This window comes from Pelobates fuscus, chromosome 4 (genome assembly GCF_036172605.1).
Source record: "Pelobates fuscus isolate aPelFus1 chromosome 4, aPelFus1.pri, whole genome shotgun sequence".
Classification (NCBI taxonomy): domain Eukaryota; kingdom Metazoa; phylum Chordata; class Amphibia; order Anura; family Pelobatidae; genus Pelobates; species Pelobates fuscus.
This window is the reverse complement of record NC_086320.1, coordinates 315,536,718-315,562,295: the sequence shown is the minus strand read 5'-3', so window position 1 is coordinate 315,562,295 and position 25,578 is coordinate 315,536,718. Positions and strand designations below refer to the sequence as shown.

The 25,578-nt window shown below is 40.6% G+C and overlaps 1 protein-coding gene across 2 annotated transcripts in view; it reads right to left on the bottom strand.

Annotated features, from left to right (window-relative positions):
* Positions 1–25,578, bottom strand: part of ANKRD28 (ankyrin repeat domain 28) — a 138,354-nt gene that overhangs the window by 60,117 nt on the left and 52,659 nt on the right. For both annotated transcript variants that reach the window (XM_063452321.1, XM_063452320.1), the window contains exons 3-6: positions 16,360–16,438; positions 10,605–10,675; positions 9,902–10,102; positions 4,733–4,820 (exon numbers count right to left, since the gene is read on the bottom strand). In XM_063452321.1, coding sequence (XP_063308391.1) covers positions 4,733–4,820; positions 9,902–10,102; positions 10,605–10,675; positions 16,360–16,438 — 439 coding nt within the window. The remainder of the gene's footprint in view (positions 1–4,732; positions 4,821–9,901; positions 10,103–10,604; positions 10,676–16,359; positions 16,439–25,578) is intronic.

Genomic DNA, 25,578 nt, shown 5'->3' with positions numbered 1-25,578 from the left:
ATTATTCAGATCATGTTTTAAAATAGCTTACTGAACAATGGGTGACGTATTGTCAAATTGCGAAAAGAAGGTAATATGTGGTGTAAAGGAGATGGAAAAAATATAGATCTGTAACATTTACATATACATTTTAAAATTGAAGTCTACTATATATAGAAGATAAATAGACCACAATGCTTTACAATACATTTAAGATCGCTATTGGTCCAGATTTACACATGGCAAAGAGTCTAAAAATAAACCTTAAAGTCTGGATGCACCATCTGTGCTTCTTGTTTGATTTTGCTTGAGGCATTCACCTCTGCATAAACTGGCTTTCAAGACTTGCATTTCAAAGCTCAAGAGTTGTTTAAATGGAATGAAGAAATGAATTGTTAAACATTACTTTCAGCATGGTCTACTCTAGATTGTCAGCATATAAATACATTCAAGCCTGCATCCCAACCTTTGTCTCAAGGGCATTTCGCAATAACCATCTCTTCTTCAACCCCACTCACCAACTTCTTCACTTAATGAGGGTTTTATATTTAAATTGTTAAAACTGGATTTTTGGATGTAAAGGGACACTGAAGATATTTTGGTGTATATTTCACACCCCTGCAGCCACACTGCCCAATTATATGCCATTTAAATCACTTGTTTCTGTTCATGTAGTCCTGGCCACACACACCAGCCCCCCACCCGTGACTCACAACCTGCATTAAACAATGGCTTTATTATCAATTAGAACTTAGAGCAGTCGGTATATTTTAGAAGGTATTTCCTGATCTGTTAATTGAAGTTTAATCACGAGGCTCCTGTAGGCTCTAGTATCAATTAACAAAATCTAAATTAAACATATTGTGCAATACAAAGTTTAAAAATTGTATCTCTTTACAGGAAATGTTTAGGGAGGCAGAGTGAGATCTATGATCTAAACTAGTTCATTAAGCTAAAATATCTTGGTGCTCAGAATGTCCCTTATACATGGCTTTACTTGTATATTAACTATTAAATAAATAAATGTGGTATTAGCAATGTCCCTGTGAGTTGGTGTTACATTTTTGGTCAGTATATACGGTCTATGGTTACACTCTCATGTCCAGCATATTAAAGACTTACAAGTGAAAGATCAGCAGTTTTACATTTTATTTTCCCATATCAAGCACTTGTACTATATTGCTCATTTTATATCTTGCAGAAAATTCCTCCATATATTTCAATATTCTGTCCGGTGACAATTCTCTTCTCTAAGCGATCCACAATTAAAGGCTTTCCCAAATTCTAACCTTTGTAAAAAATACATATTTCTCTCTGGACTGTACAGATAAACTGTCTCCGCAATTAAATTACTAACAGTTTGCTAGGGCTAACAGACTGGAGGCGGGAAAGACTTTCCAGAAGCTTCAGCAATAGAAAAAAAAACAAAAAACAACCAAGGGACTGACCAGCTGTATATTAATCATTGGGGAGATTTCTGATATAGACTAAGGAAATCTACTCTGCTACCTCCTTAAACCACAATGAGAACAGAACAAAGTTTGTGTATAAAGTCAGTAAGCAACATGTGCTTTCATTTAAGCAAGTCATGCAAGCTTGCTGTGAGGTTACAGATTTAAGAAAAGTTTGGGTTGCTGGGAACACAGACAAAAAACAAAAACAAAATTCACATTCAGACTTCTGTGTAGTGGTGTTGACATTTTGCTATTACCCAGACTAGGGATCGACCGATATTGATTTTTTAGAGCCGATACCGATACCGATAATCTGTGAACTTTCAGGCCGATAGCCGATAACTTGCCGATATTCTGTACATTTACCATTTTGAAAAATTAAACAATTTCTAACGGTAAATGCACAAAATAAACATGCCACATGTTGTGGATGCAGTGTGTGTTTGTGTAGTGTGTATAGTGAATGCAGAGTGTGTGTTTGTGTAGTGTGTATAGTGAATGCAGAGTGTGTGTGTTTGTGTAGCGTGTATAGTGAATGCAGTGTGTGTTTGTGTAGCGTGTGTATATAATGCAGTGTGTGTTTGTGTAGCGTGTGTATATAATGCAGTGTGTGTTTGTGTAGCGTGTGTATATAATGCAGTGTGTGTTTGTGTAGCGTGTGTATATAATGCAGTGTGTTTGTGTAGCGTGTGTATATAATGCAGTGTGTTTGTGTAGCGTGTGTATATAATGCAGTGTGTTTGTGTAGCGTGTGTATATAATGCAGTGTGTTTGTGTAGCGTGTGTATATAATGCAGTGTGTTTGTGTAGCGTGTGTATATAATGCAGTGTGTTTGTGTAGCGTGTGTATATAATGCAGTGTGTTTGTGTAGCGTGTGTATATAATGCAGTGTGTTTGTGTAGTGTGTGTATATAATGCAGTGTGTTTGTGTAGTGTGTGTATATAATGCAGTGTGTTTGTGTAGTGTGTGTATATAATGCAGTGTGTTTGTGTAGTGTGTGTATATAATGCAGTGTGTTTGTGTAGTGTGTGTATATAATGCAGTGTGTTTGTGTAGTGTGTGTATATAATGCAGTGTGTTTGTGTAGTGTGTGTATGTAATGCAGTGTGTTTGTGTAGTGTGTGTATGTAATGCAGTGTGTATGTATGTAATGCAGTTTGTGTAGTGTGTATGTTTGTGTAGTGTGTATGTTTGTAATGCAGTGTGTGTGTTTGTGTAGTGATTTAATTTGTGTAAAATGGGGGGGGGGATTTTTTTATGTTAATTATTTGTATTTTATTTTAATATTTAAATGGTGTGTTTTTTTGTTTCTTTTAGTCCCCCCTCCCTGCTTCTTACCAGGGAGGGGGGATATAGTACTCCCTGGTGGTCCGGTGGTTTGTTAAGTACTGTGGGGGTCCGGTAGCAAGCGCTGACTTACCTTGCCAGCAGCTCCTGCAGCTCCATGTCTAAATCTCGCGGCCCTTAGTGCCGCGCGGAGCGTTGCCATGGTGACCCGTGGCAACGCTCTGCGGCCGCGGGTCTCGCGAGATTTAGACATGGAGCTGCTGGCAAGGTAAGTCAGCGCTTGCTGCCGGACCCCCCAGGACCGCCAGGCTTATAATGAGCCCGGCGGTCCTAGGAGGTATTATCGGCAATATCGGTAGCTATATTGGCCGATACCGATATTGCCGAAAATACAGAATATCGGCCGATAATATCGGTAAAACCGATAATCGGTCGATCCCTAACCCAGACAGCCGTGCAACTATATTGCTGTACGCACAGACACCATGCATACTCGCTGCATTTTGTAGCCTAATGTTATGCTGTTGTTCAATTGATGTATGGATTCACAGGATACAGTGTATATTAAATGAGCAATAAGATTAGACCCAATCCCCCTTATGGAAAAGGAACATTAATATGCTATATCCATACGTAAAGCCCATGTTTAAATAATGGAGAATCTTCGTCTGAATATAGCTCAAAAGTGCTGTGTTTAATACCATTTTGTTATTCCCCTATTTTTCTTCTTGTTTTCCTATATAATGGTTCTTATATAATTATTAGACAGAAAAGTGCTGTGTGAGGTAAGAGCTGTAAAGCGAGGTTTTGCTGTATTGCTCATTGCCTTAAAGGGACACTCCAGGCCCCCAGACCACTTCTGCTCATTGGAGTGGTCTGGGTGCCAACTCCCACTACTCTTAAAACTACTCTTATAAACTGCAATAATTACCTTGCAGGGTTAACTCCACCTATAGTGGCTGTCTAGACAGCCACTAGAGGGAACTTCCTGCTCTATAGCCCAGATTATCTGTGCTAGAGCGTCGATGGACGTCCTCGCGCTGTGTGAGGACCTCTTGGTCGCTCTAATCCCCATAGGAAAGCATTGAAATTCGTTTTCAATGCTTTCCTATGGGAAGACCTAATGCGCATGCGTGGCATTGCCGCACATGCGCATTAGGTCTCTTCGGCCGGTGGGCGGGATGAGTCTCGCCAACCGGCCGGAGTAAGAAGGAGGAGCGGCGCGGAGGAGGAGACCGCGACGAGGGACATCGTCGCTGCCTCAAGTAAGTGACTGAAAGGGTTTTCACCCCTTCAGTAACTGGGGATTGGGGGGGTGGGAGGGAGAGGGAACCTCCAGTGCCAGGAAAACAGATTGTTTTCCTGGCACTGGAGATTCCCTTTAATGTTAAAGCTACATGATTTGCACATATATGTATACCATAAGCAATGCATGCAGAATGATCTGGGCTCTGGATGGTTCATGTTTCTCTGACTTCAGATCTTTCTGAAGGGATGTTTTATGGAGTTGCAGCTTTGTGTAAATGTTTCTCTATAATGTTATGTTTTATGCGTTTTACATTACTAACCACAAGTTGAAGAAGAGTTGTGAAAAGGATAGCCCTGAATAAAAATTAGTAACAAGGAAAAAGTTCCTATTGGTAGAGCTACAGAAAGCTATAACTGACTCAAGAGGCCTAAATTGTTTATATAAGATGGGGTCAGAAGCAGGCAGCGGGACAAAAGGGGCATAATACCGGTCTGGAAGAAGGGAGATGTTGAGAGCATGATTACCTGCCTAGAAAAAAGACTAGGCATAGTGTTGATACCTGCTAGTCCAGTAGGTAGAGGGCAAGATCTTACCCATAAGAACTGTCGAGGTAGTCCCTAGAGCCAAAGAAGAAGGTATGTATGACTAGAGGTCTCACTCCAGAGCTGGAGACCAATCACTCCTGATTCCAGCTACAAACCTCTACAAATGTTCCATCATTAATGAGCCATAGCATTAAAAAAAAACCTGAAGAAACTTACCCATATATGCTGCCCAGTGTATTGCACGTCTGTCCTTCTTGTCAAAAGCATTAATGTTGGCACCTCGAGACAGCAGTAAACTGACCATCTGTTAAACAAAGATACATTATTCAGCAAGACTATTTTGTGTAATACATTCATCTTTAGTCTGGCATGGAATTTCTCCAATATTGTACCCAAGGAAATATAGATCACTAAACAAACTGACACCTTGGGGAAATTGTAAACTCTGTAAAATACACAAATTTACCCAAATCTGAAATAACCAATTTCCAATATGTACAGGACATGGTTGCCACTTTTTGTTAAAAATACCCTTGTTTAAAGCAAAATGCTAGAAGAAGAGATGGCTTATAATAGGTGTGCTGTACAACAACATCAAGCACAAATTAAACTGCCACTGCAAACCATAATATGCCCAACCAGGTAAATTTCTACTGGCCAGGACTACATTTTCACTCGCCAATAGCTAGTGCAGAGTGCTAATTTTGGACCCTGATTAGCACATTACAACCCAGGTATTTTATTACACTCCAGATATATCTGCTCCATAATGAGCACTGCTAATCACAGAGCCATATTAGTGGTACATTAATGCAAATTTTGGAATGATTCTGTGTTAACCTACTAAGAGTGGTATCAGCAAGATTTTAGAGAAGATTCTTTTTATTTATATATTTTAAGGGTGATTTTGCTTTAAAAAAAAAAAAAAAAGCTTAAAGGAATCCAGAATTAAATTTTCAAAGCATTTTATTTTCAACAATAAGATTCTATTAAAGGAAACAAATATTTAGCTATTGTATCATTAGTATAAAGTTATCCATGTGTTGGCAATGTTTAGTTTCCAAGCTCTTCACAATATGCATATTTGGATTAGATGTGGAGTAGGAGCATGTTTGACATTGCTAACATAGTTAAATCATTTGTGAGATTTGGACATAAAATTGCAAAGCAATACCCAAACATGCTGTTTCATCCATATAACATTTCCTATTTGCCGATATTCCTGACATTGCCCAGCTATAACAATTTCTTGAAACTAAGCAAATAATCTTTCAACCAGCCACCACACTCCATTTACAAGAAATGTCAAATGCAAAATGTATTATACATCACTGTGAACTGTACAATCTAATATTTCAAGTTACTAGTGCAGACGAAAACAAGCCAACAGGACATTAAAAACCCGCCTTCCTAATTCTAAGTTTTGATTGCCTAACATGTCCTAATGGCAGTAATTTCTATTTTAAAAAATGTAAGGGCTTTTTTGACAAAGGGATTATGGACACATTAGTTGAATAAGTCTCCATTATCATCATTGCTCCATTCCATAAGTAGCATATTACAAAGATGCAAAAACAAGTTTGACATAGTAGCAACACAGGAGATCCAATAAATATAAAGAGATAATTCACTAACCCCTTAAGGACACATGACATGTTGACATGTCATGATTCCCTTTTATTCCAGAAGTTTGGTCCTTAAGGGGTTAAAGACAAAACCAAAAATGAAAATATATATTTGACAAACTGAAGGTTAAGGCTATAACTTATTGAGGTCAACAGCTTGGTCAGAGATAGCAGTGGGAATCCGGGTTGTTACTGAATGACATGGTTATGGTCCAATATAACAATGGTCTGGTGGGCATGTGGTCCTTGCCCCCGGATAAGTCGCAGGAGATGAATGAAGAAGTAAAGAGAAGGTCCATTTATTGGCATCAACAACATGTTGGGAGTACCTACCATGGCCTGATATTTAAGTGATATATGTATGAACAGAAAGATGGAAAGAAATCCTGTTATGCAGCTTCCAAAGCTCGATGTTATGCCAGTTGGAAGCATGGTATTCTGTTGGATTTGGGGGTAAATCCTAGATAGGGGCCTTTCTCTGCCGTATGACAACAGGGGACTTTCTCTGCCGTATGACATCTACGCAAAGGGAGTTTAGTCCCTTGTTTCCCACCGAAGCAGTACTGACCTCCTCAAGAAATGTCGCAGCTAGATGTCGCCAAAAGACTCCATCAATGTTGTGGTCCCGTCTCCCAGCAAGTCCTTCCCCATGGGAGCTATACTATCAATATGAGTGGTGGCCAGAGTTGTCTGCTCTACTCCTAATAACCTGGTCATTAAAGAATGGAGACAGTTTGCAGGGTAGGAAGGTTTGTCCATTACAGGATATAATATGGACATTCCAGGCGATCGTTTTAGGGAAGTGTGGTACTTAATACATTGTCTGAAGGCTGGGCCAATTAGGGGATGATGTGAGGGGCACAAATGAGAAACTGGACAGGTCTGCCAGAGAAGGAACTGATCAAGGAATGCTAGTAAAATTCTGCTTGATTCCATACCATGCCTTTGTTGTGTTGTAGAGTTCTTCAGCTGTTGGTGTCAAACTCCCAAGTACTTATTTCCAGGGCTAGTCAAACCTTAATTAAAAGATTGTGCTGTGATATAGTCTTCAGGGGCAGTGGAATTACCAGGTTCAAAAGCTTACTGTTGTCGAGGTTCAGCTTAAAAATTGACAGTGCCAATTCTCTCCACCTCAACACGACCGCAGGTAGTGAGAAGGCAGGATTAGTGATGGAAAATAGCCTCTCCTTGATGGTATTTAATGCGCAGCAGTGCCAGGCACCCAAATCGTTACTTTAGAGGTAGCCTGGCAAAAAATTCTATACCAGCCCCATAATGCATTGTGCCAGCATAATGTGCAGATATGAAAGCGGGAGGAAAAAAAACCCCCTTAAAACTGAAAACTATCACTCAAACGTGAAAGAAAGCACTCATAAGGCTTCAAAATAAACAAAAGAGCGGATTTATTGTAAGCAGACGTGCATTTGAATATAATCAATTTTTCAGTCCATTTTCTTGATATATTAAAGGGACACTATAGTCACCTGAACAACTTTAGCTTAATGAAGCAGTTTTGGTGTATAGAACATGCCCCTGCAGCCTCACTGCTCAATCCTCTGCCATTTAGGAGTTAAATCCCTTTGTTTATGAACCCTAGTCACACCTCCCTGCATGTGACTTGCACAGCCTTCCATAAACACTTCCTGTAAAGAGAGCCCTATTTAGGCTTTCTTTATTGCAAGTTCTGTTCAATTAAGATTTTCTTATTCCCTGCTATGTTAATAGCTTGCTAGACCCTGCAAGAGCCTCCTGTATGTGATCAAAGTTCAATTTAGAGATTGAGATACAATTATTTAAGGTAAATTACATCCGTTTGAAAGTGAAACCATTTTTTTTTTCATGCAGGTTCTGTCAATCATAGCCAGGGGAGGTGTGGCTAGGGCTACATAAACAGAAAAGGTGATTTAACTCTCAAATGACAGTGAATTGAGCAGTGAAATTGCAGGGGAATGATCTATACACTAAAACTGCTTTATTTAGCTAAAGTAATTTAGGTGACTATAGTGTTCCTTTAAGAAATGTTTGGTCATTTGGACTAAAATTGTGAATGTATGCTATTGCACAGCAGTAAAAAGAAATTAAAAAAAAAAAAAATCATGTTCTCTTTGACTTACAACTGGATACATTTCAGTCAATGCCAATTCATTCCCCTAGGAAAGCATTGGGGGGCTATTGCGCACGTGTGGCAAAACGCCGCGCTTCACCGCACCAATCAGCATCTCCTCCTGCACTGCATCAATAAGAGCTATCAGCGCCTCCATGCAGAGTGTGCAGCACTGGACTAGGAAGCATATCTGAGTGACCGCCTAAGCAGCAATGTAGACACTGCCTTTTCTCTGAAAAGGTAGGATTTACAGTGCTCAGCCTACAGGTACAAGCTATAGACACCAGAACCACTACATTAAACTGTAGTAGTTCTGGTGACTATAGTTTCCCTTTAATACGACGTCTCTCTCTCTCACCGGTCGACTGAGTTACAGGGAGAGGAGGAGACACAAGTGAAGATGCATTTTGCGTCTTTGTCCCCCAAACCACTTTCAAGGGTCTCTTCGCCCCAGCCCCACTGTCTTTCTTCCTTTCCCCAGCCCTTATGAGAGTCTCTTTCCCAGGCCTCAGCACCTCTATGTGTATCTTCCACCACAGCTCCTCTGTGTGTCTCATTCTCCCCTTTCCCAGCCCCTCGGTGTGTCTCTTGTTCATCTTCCTCAGCTCCTCTGTGTGCCTCCTGTTCCCCTCTCCCAACCCCTCTGTCTCTTTCTCCCCACACACGTCTTTTTTACTCCTTATTCCCTCCATATGTCCCATTAGCCCCCAGCCCTCCATGTGTTCTTATATTCCCCCAGGTGTCCCATTAGTCATCCCTCCCCCCAGTGTCCCATTAGTCATCCCTCCCCCCAGTGTCCCATTAGTCATCCCTCCCCCCAGTGTCCCATTAGTCATCCCTCCCCCCAGTGTCCCATTAGTCATCCCTCCCCCCCAGTGTCCCATTAGTCATCCCTCCCCCCAGTGTCCCATTAGCCATCCCTCCCCCAGTGTCCCATTTGTTCTTCCCCCCCAGCTCTCCCCGCGTCCCATTTGTTCTCCCCCCCAGCTCTCCCCGCGTCCCATTTGTTCTCCCCCCCAGCTCTCCCCGCGTCCCATTTGTTCTCCCCCCAGCTCTCCCCGCGTCCCATTTGTTCTCCCCCGCAGCTCTCCCCGCGTCCCATTTGTTCTCCCCCCAGCTCTCCCCGCGTCCCATTTGTTCTCCCCCGCAGCTCTCCCCGCGTCCCATTTGTTCTCCCCCCCAGCTCTCCCCGCGTCCCATTTGTTCTTCCCCCCAGCTCTCCCCGCGTCCCATTTGTTCTCCCCCTCAGCTCTCCCCGTGTCCCATTTGTTCTCCCCCCCCCCCCCCCCCCCGCCCCTTGATGTAGTGTGACCGAGCAGTAAGACAGTGGTGGAGGATCTCCTGCTCACTGTACCTGATCTGACAGGAAGCAGTCATGTGCTCTCTGTGAGCACTTCCTGTCAGACCGGGTAGGGGAACAGAAGCTCCTTCTCCTGCTCGGCCACGCTACACTCTGTGACCGGCAGGAGGGGAGCACATCCCCCTCCTGCCGGTCACCCTGTAATTGCGCCGTGCAGGCCGGTGCACACTAGGCGGCCACGCGCTGGCCCACCGAGAAACTTAAAATTTGGAGCCCCACTGTCTATGAAAACATGACTTGGAAGAAGCTTGATTGCTGTAATAAATGCCGTTGGAGATGATATTTAACACACATACCTCAACATGACCGCTGAAGGCTGCATGGTGTAATGCTGTCCTCCCTGCCCGGTCTGATACATTAACATTGCTAAGAAGAGGCACCAGTGCTTCTGCACACTTTACAGCTTCATTTGCTGCCGCTATATGCAGTGGGGTCTGCCAGTTTTTGTCGCGGGCATTGACATCTGCTGAATGCTTGAGCAAAACCTGAACGGCCTCCTAAAAAAATAAAATAAAAAAACACAAAAACATATACAGAATGCCTTAAATTGATTTAGTGTCAATAAACTAACAAATACAATTATACATGTTATCACTAGTAGTGCATCTGCCTTGCAGTGCCAATTGATTGCATTATTTAAAATAATTTTTATTTAGAAGATGAAGTGTTATAAAAACACGTCTTAAAACCTCAAAGGAAGACAGCAGTGGCTTCTTATGCAACATGTTCCAAGAAGAAAAAAAAAAATGAAATCACATATTCCCCAGTACACTTAATACACACAGACCCAATTTGTGTGTGTTAATCTAGAAGGAACTGTTGGCATTACAGATAGCAAGTCAGGTTTAGCATAATAGCAAGTTAAAAGACTTGCAGATATAATGTCCAGCCCTGCCGTACAGATTTAATTTATCATACTTCTACACCATAACTTAATAGCTCATTAATCTGGTTATGCAAGGAAACTTTCTAAAAGGAACATTAAATATTGATATATACCTCGCTGCGGGATACAACCGCTCTGTGCAGGGGAGTCAACCATTTGCTGTCTTTGGCATTTACTCTAGCTCCTGTAACAAACATGGAGAGAACGGTTTAGAAACCCCTAATAAAACATTGAATTAAATTTTTAAACCGAAAATCATAACTTTGTTTCAACATTGGAATTTTACACTACATTTACAGTTAAAAAACCTGCACAAAGAAAAGCTATCAATAAAAATGGAAAAGCAAACAGAGCAAAAATCAAGCTGTCCGGTCAAAAGATCTACAAACATTATTGTGTTTAGGCATAAATCTGGGTAAGGCTACAAAAAATATTGGCTACATTGAAGATTCCAAAGAGCACAGTAGCCTCTATAATTCTTTAGAAAAATTAGAAACAAGATTATCTGGTCTGATGAAATGAAGATTGAACGGTTTGCCTAAATTCAAAGTGTCAGGTCTAGAGGAAACTAGGCTCTGCTCATCACCTGTGCAATACCATGCAACAGGTGAAGCATGGTGGTAGTTGCATCATGCTTTGGAGGTATTTTCCAGCGGCTAGGACTGGGAGACTCCTCAGAGTGAGGGAAGGCTGAATATGCAGTAAAATCCTGAGATATCCCTTAACCCGTGTCAGTGCTACTCTCCCCTGTGGCAGTGAAAGCAAAATCAAATTTCTACATAATGAGCATTTGATTTATCCATAACTTCAGAGATTAATTGAATTCAGCAGCATAGCGCTGTGTGCTGCCGAGAAAATTCAACATATTAAAGAACCACCACTGTCCTTGTTATGTGTGTTTGTTGACATGTACAATTAAATCATAACTTCAGTCTGTACAGTTTCTAAAATAGTGGCTACTAAGAGACGGTTAGTGTACTTTCTGGACGAAAACAACAGTCTAAATTTACCATACAATGGATGACACATTCAAAGCAGAAGACACGAGCAACATGTAACCACAGCAACCGGCATGAATAAGAACAATGGCGTTAGTCACATTATTTTAGAAAAAGGTAGTAAGAAACAATTCAGGAAGTCTGTGGATGTCTTTTGCCAGGTTGCCCAGCATTAACAAGTCTGGCTCTCAAACACTTCCTTTACGTACACAAAGGAAATTATTTTTTGTTCTACTGGAAAACATGAAAGGTTTCGATTTTGAATTGTAGGTCACTGTTATAGTTAAAAGGGATGCAGCTTAATGAAGTGGTTTTGATAAATAACAAAATCTATATTTATTTGGGGAAGAGATCAGGGTCATTCACATTCAATATCTTTCCATTACAATAAGATTCACAACTGAAGATAAGGATGTAGGGTTTCGTGGGACCACTGCAAGTTCCCCAAGGTCAGAGGGACACTTCTAGCGGTGAACCCCATTTTTGAAGTATTATACAGAAGAACGAGAGATAGCTGTAGGAAGCTGCTAGGGTATATAGTAACTATCTTGAGGACAGAATAGAAGGAATAACCTTTCACGAAAATTTAAATGTAGAGAACGAGAGAACAATCTGTCCTGATTAAATAAGTTCCTTAATAAACTTGACACATAAAATCTAACGTTTAATCGATATATTCTTAAAAAAAGGGTTGAATAAACTTAAAACACGGGAATACAGGGGGTTGAAGGAATATATGCAGGGGATAAAGGTATATCCAAAAAGGGTTATTTAAAGTGATAAGTACCTTTTCTAGGAAGGTGAAGAGGGGCGTGAATAAACAGTAAGGCAGCTCTTCAAGGGGGAGAGCCGCCTGACCGCCGAAACGCGTGTCGGGGCTCTGCTGAACTAGTCACCCTTAGCAAAAATCTACCCCTTACCTACTCTGACTCTTACCAAACTTGCCCTATATTTTCTTTACATACCTCATTATTTAGTGTTTAACCCCTTAAGGACCAAACTTCTGGAATAAAAGGGAATCATGACATGTCACACATGTCATGTGTTATTAAGGGGTTAAGGTAGGCAAGATTTTTGATGGGTTGCAAGGAAGGAGTTCAGTTAGTGCATTCATAGTAACCGTCAAACTTGGAAAATCGACAGCTTAGCTTTATATTAGGTACCCTTGAAGGCACAGACGCAGTGTTAGATATTACTGACAGGAAGCTGCATTTATCCACCGCAAGACTTTTATTAAGCAGACATTGCAAATAACCGTTCTATTGATCGGGGCTTCTTTATAGGATATCTACTAATCAGCACAACTACTTTTCGTTTCATTTAACCAATGAAACTCTAAGCTCAGATACCCTAGTTCAAACCACAGATTATATTTAATAAATATACGTACTATTATTTTGCTTGATTGATTTCAGAGAAGTGAGATAGGAATTCACTAGCAGTTTGGCTTTACCAAACTAGACATTTAGGTGATGTCTCCTAACCTTTCCTAACTGTCTCAGATATATGTATACTTTCAGATAGTTACTTTTCTCCAGTCACTGACTATTGAATAGTAACGATTTGCCTGACCAGCAGTTCACACAATTGAATAACTTATGGTTACATTTTGGAGAATTCATTATTAATCACTCTCCTCTTCACCTACCTAGAAGAAGTACTTATATCTCTGAACAATCCTTTTTGCATATACCTTTATCCCCTGTATTCCAGTGTTTTAACCCCTTAAGGACACATGACATGTGTGACATGTCATGAATCCCTTTTATTCCAGAAGTTTGGTCTTTAAGGGGTTAAGGTTATTTAACCCTTTAAGAATATCGATTAAACGTTTTTTTTGTCAAGTTTATTAAGGAATTTATCTAATCAGGACAGATTATGTTCTCTAAATTTATATTATACAGAAAGGCTTAAAAGTGAAAAGTTGCAGACCATGTATATGCCTTTTAGGAATACTTCCAGTTTGTTAAAAATGAACAAGACATACATTACAATTCACTACTGCACCAGTGGGATAAAGTTAGATTAGAGGGCTATTGGAGGATGGATGTTTCACAGCACTAATTTGGAGCTGATCAATATGCAGGAATTGCATGAACAGAAGACAGACCAGAGAGGCTGCACTCACCTAATCATGGATACATTAAGAGTGCTGCTAGGACCAATATAAACGTACAGAAACCTGCAGTCTTTCAATTCTATATAAGATAGGGAACATTGACAAAAAACACATTTTTGCACCACAGGCGATTCCATGCAGGCGGACTTTAAACTCAAACCCTGAGGGAGCCCCAGGAGGATGGATGTCACATGTGGGTTAATATCAGTGTAGTCATTAGGTTAGTATTGTTAGCATAGAGGGGAAGCAATGAAGACTGGGAGTTAATGACAGGAAATGCACACACACAGTCCATCTTTTATTTAAAAAAAAAAAAAAAAAAAAAAATCACAAATGCATGATATTGATGCAAAACATTATCTCATTCACAGAATATGAGGAAGCCACTCAGGTAAGTTATGGCATACTCTGTAAGTACTTGGGTATGGAGATAAAGTAATTGACTGAAGTGTGGAACTAAGACACACTGCATGAATGTAGACATGAACAGATGATCTCCTTGTACCAACACTTACATAAACAGCATTAGTCATTGTCAGTCCATTTAATCTGTGTGTCGAGGATAGATGAGACATCAAGTTCAACAATAGTGAGAAAAGCAATAACCTTCTGTATAGTTGCAGAACACATTATATAAGCAGAAGGAATATGCTCTGGCTTGATTCAAGTCCTTGGTGAAAACTTATGAAACAGCAGTAATTTAAACTGTGCGGTCTGAAATTTAAACAGATGACCTCTAGCTGGGAACTTGAGAAACTGAGAATGGCTTAATGGAATCAATACACGCAGACATGCATCCATTACGTCTACAGACCCTGAGCCAAGAGGTGCCTCCTGAATAAGTTCCATTGATAAATCTGCAGATTTTTCAAATTTTCAGTAGTAAGTAACCTTTACTGTTTATGACCAACCCATTTCAACCATCATGTAAATGTGATAGGATATAGGACAGAATTATATGCAATACATACAACATCGTATTTTCCCTCAAAGGATTCAAAACCTGAAAATTGAAAAGAAACTAGACTAAGAAAACTGAAAACTAAACATATTCAAAAGACCAAGTTCCTTGTTGCTAGAGGAAATTCCTCAAGGAATTGGTCAAGTTATCAGAAAGGTAGCAAAAATGGGGGCAGTCCAGCAGTGCTATAACAACAGCATAAACTAGGTTAAGTTTGATGAATGAGAGTGACCACCAAGCATTATTTCCATATACCACAAGGTTGTTTCAGCCTGTCATGTAAGGCATTCAGTAACTGAAAAGTTGTTTTGTGAGACTTTATTTCACAATTATATAAAGTCAGTACACCATAAAAATGTAAAAAATAAAATAAAAAATAAAATAAAATAAAAAATAAAAAAAACAGTATGCAAGCAACGCTTCTGATATCCGCTTATGTAAAAAAGTATTTTGCTCCTCCACAGCCATATGGTGACCAACCTGTGAGGCTTTTGTGTAGGGGAAAACCGTACTACTTTGGGTGTGTGGTTGAACTGAGCCAAACCTCTTTTATGATAGACAGTCTATGAGAGTTCTCTGCTTTGAGCCAAGCATGATGGAACAGGGTTTGAGTGATCGGCCGAGAGTGATCGGCCGAGAGTGATCGGCCGAGAGTGATCGGCCGAGAGTGATCGGCCAAGAGTGATCGGCCAAGAGTGATCGGCCAAGAGTGATCGGCCAAGAGTGATCGGCCAAGAGTGATCGGCCAAGAGTGATCGGCCAAGAGTGATCGGCCAAGAGTGATCGGCCAAGAGTGATCGGCCAAGAGTGATCGGCCAAGAGTGATCGGCCAAGAGTGATCGGCCAAGAGTGATCGGCCAAGAGTGATCGGCCAAGAGTGATCGGCCAAGAGTGATCGGCCAAGAGTGATCGGCCAAGAGTGATCGGCCAAGAGTGATCGGCCGACGCTCTCAGCCAATGAGTTGGTGGCAGACTTTAGTAAAGGAGGTAACAAGCTCCAGGAAGAAATGTCTGATGCACCTTAGAGGAAGTGACTGGTGCCTAGTGCAGGCATAGGCAACCTTCGGCACCGCAGCTGTTTTGGACTACACCTCCCATGATGCTTTTCCAGCATTATGGGTGTAAGAGCATTATGGGGGATGTAGTCCACAACATCTGGAGTGCCGATGGTTGCCTATCCCTGGCCTAGTGGATCCAAAGTAAGAAAAAACATCAATTTGGCTTCTGTCCAGAGAAAGCATGCTCCCCTTGAAAATACATCTATATATGATCGCTACGACACTAAACTTTAGGATTCAAAAAGATCAATGCGGTCCTCTGGACTTGTACATGTGTAATATAATAAATAATAGTCCAATTCAAAGTAAAATAGAGAAACTGAAACGTTTCTGCATCTTACATGTCTCCACCTAAACAATTTAAAGGGATATCTAGGTTATAAAATGTATTTGGACAATGCAGAAGAAGAAGAAATAAAATGCATAAGATTTTCAAAATTCCCTCCCTAACTGTGTAGAATCCTACTTTTTCTTTGGAGTTTTCCCTGTGTTTTAGAACTTCCTTACATCACATAAATATCCGCTCCCTTGTTTTTTTTTTTAAAGTGACACCACTTTTGCCTTAGCCCCTTAAGGACACATGACATGTGTGGCATGTCATGATTCCCTTTTATTCCAGAAATTTGGTCCTTAAGGGGATAAACTCATCATTCTTATATAAATTACTAATGACATTTGAAATACTTCAAAGCACACTTGTGAGACTACTTTACTGAAAGAAGTAAGGCATACCTGATAAAATAAGAAGCTCAATGATTTCAGAATCTCCAAGATATGCCGCAGCATGAAGGGGAGTTCTCTTTTCATTGTCCTGAAATTAATAAGATAAACACATTACAATGCATCACTCTATAATAATAATAATTAAAAAAGCATTGTTTAATCAAACTCTGCTAATCTTGTATATTAAAGAAAATCATTTTGTTTCCTTCAAAGTATGCGTATGCCAAACAGTTTTTGTATTTACTGCATCAATAAAGTTTTTGTTTATTTCACGAAACCTATAGGAAAATTTGCAGGGAGGAGGGTGCGGCTGTAAACATTAGATATGCCCGATTAACCATTGGTGCTTGGAAAGTGTGACGGAACGCGGTCACTGAGTGCCTTATCCCAATGTGCCGCTGTCTATTTCTATGGAGGGAGATACGTATGCCTGTATATGGAGCTGTGGGTCTACAAGGGAGGGGGCAGGGTGGGGGGCAACAGCTCTGTAAAGTATAGTTAGGTGAAATCTATTGCTTATCTGTGCCGCTCCCCCTCCCTCTTCCTGTCACAGCAGGGCGTTGCCACGGTGACACTGCCAGCGCAGCTTGAACTGGCTGCTATGTCCCTCTATCATTCCCCCATCAGCTTCTTGGGATGGAAACCCGTTTTGTGTTGGAGAACCCGTTTAGGGGTCTGTATATGTAAAACCTTGTGTGACGAAATAAACAGAGGTCAGTGTTGTACTTCCAGAACTGTGTGTCATCTAGTTATTTGGGGGGAAATGGGTCTCTTTATATTCTGAAGTGGTTCCTGAGCGGCTGAAGGAAGGAATTAGAGGTAACCAGTCGGGTTACCCGGGGTCCGCTACATGTAGGGTACAGCAAACCATTCTGGCTAGTTCCAGTGTTAAACAGAGACCACTTGGGTTTTAGAATTTCACTGGTTAGGTTACTTTTTGTGCATAATTAGAGATTTTTTTCCTTTGGGTGAGCTGAAGGGTGTAGACAAGGTCTTTTATTTGGAAATTATTAAACCCAGCTGGCCACTCCAATCAACATGTTAAGTTTTACATTACATCAAATTTCAGAACTTGGCTAATTCATAATGGGAATACATGGATGGGCAGTATCACACAAAATACAAATAATTATTTAAGCGTACATAAAAATTCAAGTTGAACAAACTGCAAAATTATGAGAAGCAACTCAAAGCAAAATGATACTAAAGAATGACTTTCCTGTTACCACAAATATGTATTAGATTAAATAAATTTGCGCGAGTGCATGGGAAACGTATGATGATTAGTCATCAGAGAATCTGATCCCGTAAAGAATACACAAAAACAAGCTTACTTTCTAGTATGCTGTGGATAAACACACTTTTGCGGTACAGAAGAAAAAAATAAAAGTATCCTAGGAAAACGCAATGAATAACGGCATCGGTCAGATGTACATAATATGAACTTTCCAATTTGTTTTCTACCAGTTTAATAACGTCATAATTACACTTCTTTCCCAGGTTTCTAAGGGCACGTGAGGGAGAGTGTTCACTGCTTCACTGAGTGTTGGTGTTTCTGCTCACTCTCTCATTAGGTGGATTGGCAGGTTCATTTTCTGTGAGCTGTGGAAGGCAGGCTGCAATCTGTGTGAGCCTAACAGCCATTATAGAGGAAAAGGAAGCAGTATCTGGGCTAACAACCACAAAAAAGGCTAAAAATAGACCATAATACCCGAACATATATCATATCATATATCATATCTATATATCTATCTGTATATATATCTATATATATCTATCTGTATATATATCTATATATATATCTATATATATATATATATATATATATATATATATATAAAAATATATAAAAATACATCATATAATGTAACTAAGCCCCCATTATTTTTTTGCCTAGGTGAGGTGTTTTTAAATAAAACTTTTACAATCTCTAAGATTTAAAAATCATTGTTTAGTTAATAAGCGAGTGCGCTGGATTCTGTATATTTTGGCCCCAGCAGCACCATGCATGTTCAGGTGAGTGCAGCCCTCTTGGGGCCAAAATATGCAGAATCCAGCGCGCGCGTGCGCGTGTGTGTGTGTATATATATATTTTTTTTTTTATACATACACACACACGAGCGCAACAAAAAAATAAATTATATATATATATATATATATATATAAAAAAACTCGCTAAAAATTGATCCAGACTAGAGCTCCGCAGGGCGGGGAAAGGCTTATAAAGCCTTCCCACGCCCTGCAATTTGAGTCATTTTACACAGCATGGGAAAATTCAAAAGAACTTTCCCACACACCAATCAGAGTGCTTTGAGTCAAATTTCAGGGTGTGGGAAAGCTGTATAAGTCTTTCCCCGCCCTGTGGAGCTCAGTCTGCGCAATGCCCTCGCCGGGTTAAGATGGATTAATTTTGCGTGTTTTTTTTTTTTTTTTATAAGTTCAATGGGCATTATGGTTTTTTTATTTGGCCTTTTTTGGTGCTAAAAAAAAAATACTTTTAGTGGAGGAGGGTATTTATACACGTAGCCCCCCACCCGTTGCCCATGGGTGGAAGCAGGGGGAAGGACAATATTGTAATTTAGGGACCCCACCCGCCGCTCTTGGGTGGGGGCCGGGGGGGGGGACAAAAGGCATGCAAATTATGAATCTCAGCTCTCTTCCTTTCCACCACTTGAGAAATGCACCAAAATAGTAAAAAAAAAAAAAAAAAGTCCCAAAACCACTGCAAAAAAATTCCACAATGGCTACAAAACTCTATGCAAAAGCCGCTCCCAACACCTCCACACTCGACGCCACGTGCTACCCAAAGACTCCAGCATGCACAGGGGCAGCGCTATAAACCTCCCAGGGGCAATGCATCCTTGGGAAACTTGCTTTGAATTGCGAAAAACTTTTGTAAATCATTTTTTTTTCATGAATTTTCATTTGTAAACCGAAAATTAAGTTAACCGAGGCACCACTGCACTAAGTAATCTTTACCTAGTATTCGTAAATTTGTCTGAAAGACCAATTTAGGTCTTTCAGCCTTTTGGTAGATCACTCCCTAATTCCCACAGTATTAGGGAGCTATCTACTAAGTGGCTGCAAAATACAGCCGTGGCACTCATAAGATCGGAGTTTCATTCATTCAAATGAAATTCCAATACGAACAAAGTCCCGAATTGCATCCTAACATGAATGGAGAAACTGTTCTCATTCTGTTAGGACAGAATTCGGTAGATTAGCTGGCGTTCTGTCTAAATGACAGGACATTTGAGAATACTGACAGGAAGCATCGTGAGATCACGGAGGAAAGGTAAGAATTGTGGGAAAATTGCTTTGACCACAGGAAACGGAGCACACCTTGTTCTTCCGCTGGTCAAGCGTAGGAAACCTCCATGAGAGAAATAGTCCCTACTTTTGTCTTAAGATTTAAAGCAAACTAGAGCAGACAGGAAGAAATTAAGAACATATCCTGACAGAGGAAGAGAAGAGGAATTGATTGGGGAAAGGTAAATTCGGCATGACAGTGTCGCTTTATTACATCAAGCTGTAGTTGTTCTGGTGACTATAGTGTCCCTTTAAGGTGAATGACTTCAAAGTATGAAGTAGTGAAGAAATGGGGGGGGGAAAAACTATTTGGTTACAATTACACCTATTCTAAAAGCAAACTGAAATAAATGTGTGTGTGTTAATGTATAAGTAGATTAAATGTATATTTTGCCTTTTGAATTTTCTGTGTTTCTGGGGTGAGATCTCCCCATGACATTAAGTGCTGGAGACCTCTTGGTTATGCTTATTAAGAACAATTGAAGGTCATAGCTTGGCCAATCACCCATTCCTAGCAGCTGTTTGAGTGGTATGAAGTCAAGCTCTCTTCTGTAGATTCATTTCTGAAGTGATGAATAAAAGCACTGCAAAAGCCAACAAAAATTACGAGGAAGACTTTCAAAGGGTAGTGCATGGATTGCTATGGTGCTTGGAATACCCTTATTTACATTAGTACAGCCATCAAATGTCTTAGGTTATGGTTTGCCAACTCATTTAGAAATCCACTTGTACGTTTCTGTAGTTTTGCCTGATGTATTGAAAAACAAATGCAAGATAAAGTGATAACTGCACTGAAATAAGAACAAACTTCCTGTTGTAATGGACCAATTGATAAAAAGCAGCAATGGCTGGCATAATGCCTAGAATTTCAAGCGTGATGAATGTTGCACTGTGAAAAGAAATGAGCAGTAGAAAAGCAAGAGAGAGTGGGGGAAAAATAAAGTGTACTGTCAGGCTCAGAAGAACACATTTCCATGGGTATCCTTAGCAAAACCTGCTGCTTGTACAGCACTTTAAAGTATAATATTGACCTATAGGTCTTTGCACTTTTTGTGAACACTATTCAAAGTGATCTGCCCATTTTCATGGTGGCTCCTGGGAAAATATATAAACTTACCTAAAGCCCTTGTGTCCACAGCACCCCCATGTGCCTTTTTTTCTCAACCTGGATGCTTCTTCTGATAGGACCTGCATTACTGGTGTGAATGTGTGCAATTCTATATATTAACACATGGAAGATCCCACAGAGATCCTCCATAAATGACTAACATTTAGTAAGGATGCCATAGGCATCTATTGAGCATCTTAAAGGGTCACTCCACTGCTCAAATTAAAATTTGAGTTTGGCTCCACTGAGCTAACCAAGCAAGGAAGTAATGGGACTTTTCTGCTGCAAAGAGGGCATACTCTTCACCCAAAGCTTTTCAACAAGCTAAAGTGATTTAGGGTTCTGGAATGTCCTTTAAGAGAAGGTGCCTGTTCCCTGTGCAAAGACAGCCAAGGTTAGCCTAGGACAGGCATAGGCAACCTTCGGAACTCCAGATGTTTTGGACTACACCTCCCATGATGCTTTGTCAGCATTATGGGTGTAAGAGCATTATGGGGGATGTAATCCACAACATCTGGAGTGCCGAAGGTTGCCTATCCCTGGCCTGGGATATCTGCCTGAAGCTCTGCTCAAGTTTTATTAATCTTCTAAATTAGGCCTACACGTTATACAAAAGAGGGACTTTGACTTTCTACATCTACTAATTGCAATGCAATTTCAATTACATTCAGACACTGGCCATGAGAGTATCAGAAGTATATTTTTACAAAAAAAAGTCAAAACAGTCAGTGCTGCTTTAAGAACAAAGGTTTAGATTAAAGGGACACTATAGTCACCTGAACAAACTAGTTTAATGTATTTGTTCAGGTGAGATCTATAGCTCCCTGCAGGCAATCTAATGTAAACACTGTATTTTCAGAGAAAATACAGTGTTTACATTGATAGATAGGAATACCTCCAGTGGCCGTCACTCAGACGGCCACCAGAGGGACTTCCTATCATGTAGGGCCCTAAAAAGGCTTTGTACACGTCAGACGTATTAAGATACATCTGACGTGTGCAGGAGAGAGAAGGCACTGTGTGCGCGCCATCTCTCCAGCCTGTCAGCAGAGGAGAGGGGGCGGGCAAAGACAGCCAGCTGAGCATGAATGCCGCCCTATGAAGTATGTGCGCATGTGCGGCGAAGCCGCGCATGCGCACAAGGGAGCAATGACGCTTCCAAATGGAAGCGTCTGATTGCTCCCTCCCGCCTATTTCGTCATTTTGACAAAATAAGGGGCGCGGCTTCACGAGGCTCCCGGCGCTGGAACGAGTTGAGTAAACTACTCTGCCTGGAGAGTCCCTTTAAATTAGTTCTGGTGAGTAGAATCATTACCTTCAGGCTTTTTGCTGTAAACACTGTCTTTTCAGAGAAAATGCAGTGTTTACATTACAGCTTAGTGATAACTTCACTGGCCACTCCTCAGATGGCTGTTATAGATCCTTCCTGGGTCATGGCTGCCTAAAATGCATCCAAACATTCAGTATCTCCTCCCTTTGCATGCAGACATTGAACTTTTCTCATAGAGATTCATTGATTCAATTAATCTCTACGAGGAGATGCTGATTGGCCAGGGCTGTGTTTGAATCATGCTGGCTCTGCCCCTGACCCGCCTCTTTGTCAGCTAATCCTATGGGGAAGCATTGTGATTGGATCAAGCTACCACTTCTGATTATGTCAGCAGACTGCTTTTTTTGTTGTTGAGGCAAACAGCATGCAGATCTACAGCTTCTGTCTTGAATACAGTAAGATTTTTTTTTAACTATATTCTGGGATGCATGAGGGGCCCAGGGGGGATAGATGGTGGTTTTAAGACTATAGCGTCAGGAATACATGTTTGTGTTCCTGACCCTATAGTGATCCTTTAACCAGTCTATTGATAGGCAGCTTATATTTCACTATTTCTTTATTTCAGGAAAACTCAGAAATGCAATTACTATTGAAGTCAAAGTAGCCTTATAGTTAAGCAAACATTCATTAATCATGAGGGAAATAACAAAATTACCTTTAAAAAATAAAAATAAAAAAAATCTAGCAAGAAAAACAGATTATTTATAGAAATGTATATTTATAGCACAAAACTACATTTAAAAATTATGCAAGTACTTTACAACAACATATGTTTAGAGGGAATTTGTTTCAAATGCAAACAGCTTGGTACCATTGTAAACTAAAACCGAGAATAGCCGACATGCAGTGACCATGTTTTAATAAATCTAGCTGACACGCAGTGACCATGTTTAGAAATAAATCTCACAGTGAGAGACCTACATTAAATAGAAAACTGTGCATTACATTGTAAGCCTACATAGAAGTCTTGTGCCAAATGAAGGGGTCTAAAGCAGTGTAGGTAGTAAACAGTATGTTTTCCAAATGGAAATTATGTGATGAGAAATTCAAAATGGACATGATTTGGATTGAAATATTATACACTTGTTACATCCTGATGTAGCCCTAAACCATGACAAAACAACAGAACCCATTACATGCAATTGAATTTATGGCAGAAACATGACTAAGGTCTAAACTGCTCAAAAGGTCACTGCAAATTAGCTCTCCTTCACCCTCACAATCCTTTTTCCCCACTTGCTAATGACGGCTGTAGATAATTATTGTTGATCGGCATCAAATGCACTTTTTATTATAAATGTTCCATAAATACGAATGTTATTACCATGTCTTGCTGTAAAGTATAGAAGGCTGGAAACAAAATGCATTGCACACTTTATTTTTAAGCCAAGATGTACAAAATAATGCCACCAGGGTGTGTTGGACGAGCTTTCTGTTTGTTCTGGATATTGTTTGAAAGTATGCTGTATACATATATGTGGAACATTACATTTTCAGGAAATAAATCCACAGCATACAGATCCAAACAAAGACAGTCACAGAGAACAGAACATTTGGTAGCTTTTAAGTTACTGGATTCAAACAGGAGATTGAGCCAAGAATCTCAGTCATTCCTCCAATATACAGGGCTGTTGTGTTGCATATCTGACACTTTGCCAAATCGAACTGAGCCAAATTTTAAAAGGCACAACTTTCTGGATTTCATACCACACTGTGCCAGAAAACACAGTCTTTAAAGGTACACTAGTCATCTGAACAACTAGAGCTTAACCCCTTAAGGACACATGACATGTGTGACATGTCATGATTCCCTTTTATTCCAGAAGTTTGGTCCTTAAGGGGTTAAAGCCTAGTCAGTCCCTGCAGGCTTTTTTTTTTTTTTTTTTTAAACAGAAAAAAAAGCAGTGTTAACATTGCTCCCTAGGGCAGAATTGTCAACCTTCGGCACTCCAGATGTTGTGGACTCCATCCCCCATAATGCTCTTACATCCTGGGAGGTGTAGTCCAAAACATCTGGAGTGCCAAAGGTTGCCTATGCCTGGGGGACACCTCCAGACAGCCATTTGAGGTGCTTTCTGTGCCAGTGCTGCAAATGTTCAGCGTCTCCACACTCTGCATGAAGGCGCTGAACTTTCAACAAAGATGCATTGAGTCAATGCATCTCTATAAGGAGATGCTGAATGGTCAGCGTGTATTGTTCACGCGCATGTGCAATAAATTCTGATGATTTCAGCAAAGGAGGTGGATCAAGGGCAAGGCAAGTGCCAACAGACCAGCATGTGCTGGAATAAAAGATTTCTAGTTATTTAAGAGGGGATAGAAATCTAAATAGTGATTTTAACACTATAGGGTCAGGAATACACATGTATTTTTAACCCTGTAGAGTTCCTTTATACCAAAAAGCTTTGTGCTGTTACAGGGAAAGAGGTAAAAAAAAAAAAAAATGTATAGGGACACTAGTCACCAAAACAACTTTAGTTTAAAGGACCACTATAGTGCCAGGAAAACACACTCTTTTTCCTGGCACTAGAGTGCCCTGAGGGTGGCCCCACCCTCAGGGACCCCCTCCCGCCGGGCTCTGGAGAGAAGAAAGGGGTTAAAACTTACCTTTCTCCAGCGCTGGGCGGGGAGCTCTTCTCTTCCGATCCTCCTCCTCTCCTCCCATTCGGCTGAATGCGCACGCGCGGCAAGAGGTGCGCGCGCATTCAGTCTGTCTCATAGGAAAGCATTATCAATGCTTTCCTATGGACGCTTGCGTGCTCTCACTGTGATTTTCACAGTGAGAATCACGCAAGCGCCTCTAGCGGCTGTCAGTGAGACAGCCACTAGGGAATTTGAGGGCTGGATTAACCCATTTATAAACCCATTTATAAACATTATAAACCCATTTATAAACATAGCAGTTTCTCTGAAACTGCTATGTTTATAAAAAAAAAATGGGTTAACCCTAGCTGGACCTGGCACCCAGACCACTTCATTAAGCTGAAGTGGTCTGGGTGCCTAGAGTGGTCCTTTAATTAAGCAGTTTGTGTGTATGATTATGCCTCTGAAATTTCACTGTTCAATTCACTGCTATTTAGGAGTTAAATCAATTTTGTTTCTGTTGATGCAGCCCTAGCTACACCATCTCTGGCTGTGACTCATAGCCTGCATGATAAAAATAAAATGGTTTCATATAAGGATCAACCGATTATCGGTCTGGCCAATATTATCGGATGATATCCCGAATTTTCAGCAACATCGGTATCGGCCTATAAAGATACCGATATTGCAGACCAGGGCCGCCATCAGGGCATGACAACCGAGACTTGTCACGGGCCTGGCAGTCCTGGGGGGCCCACAGAGCGCGAGCGCGCACACACAAAAAAAACAAATTCTGATTGGCATGTATATTTTGTGCATTTACCTTAATTAAAGAAAGATTTGCAAATAAATAAATAAATAATAAACCTGTTCAGTTAACAGTAGATTTGTGTAGAAA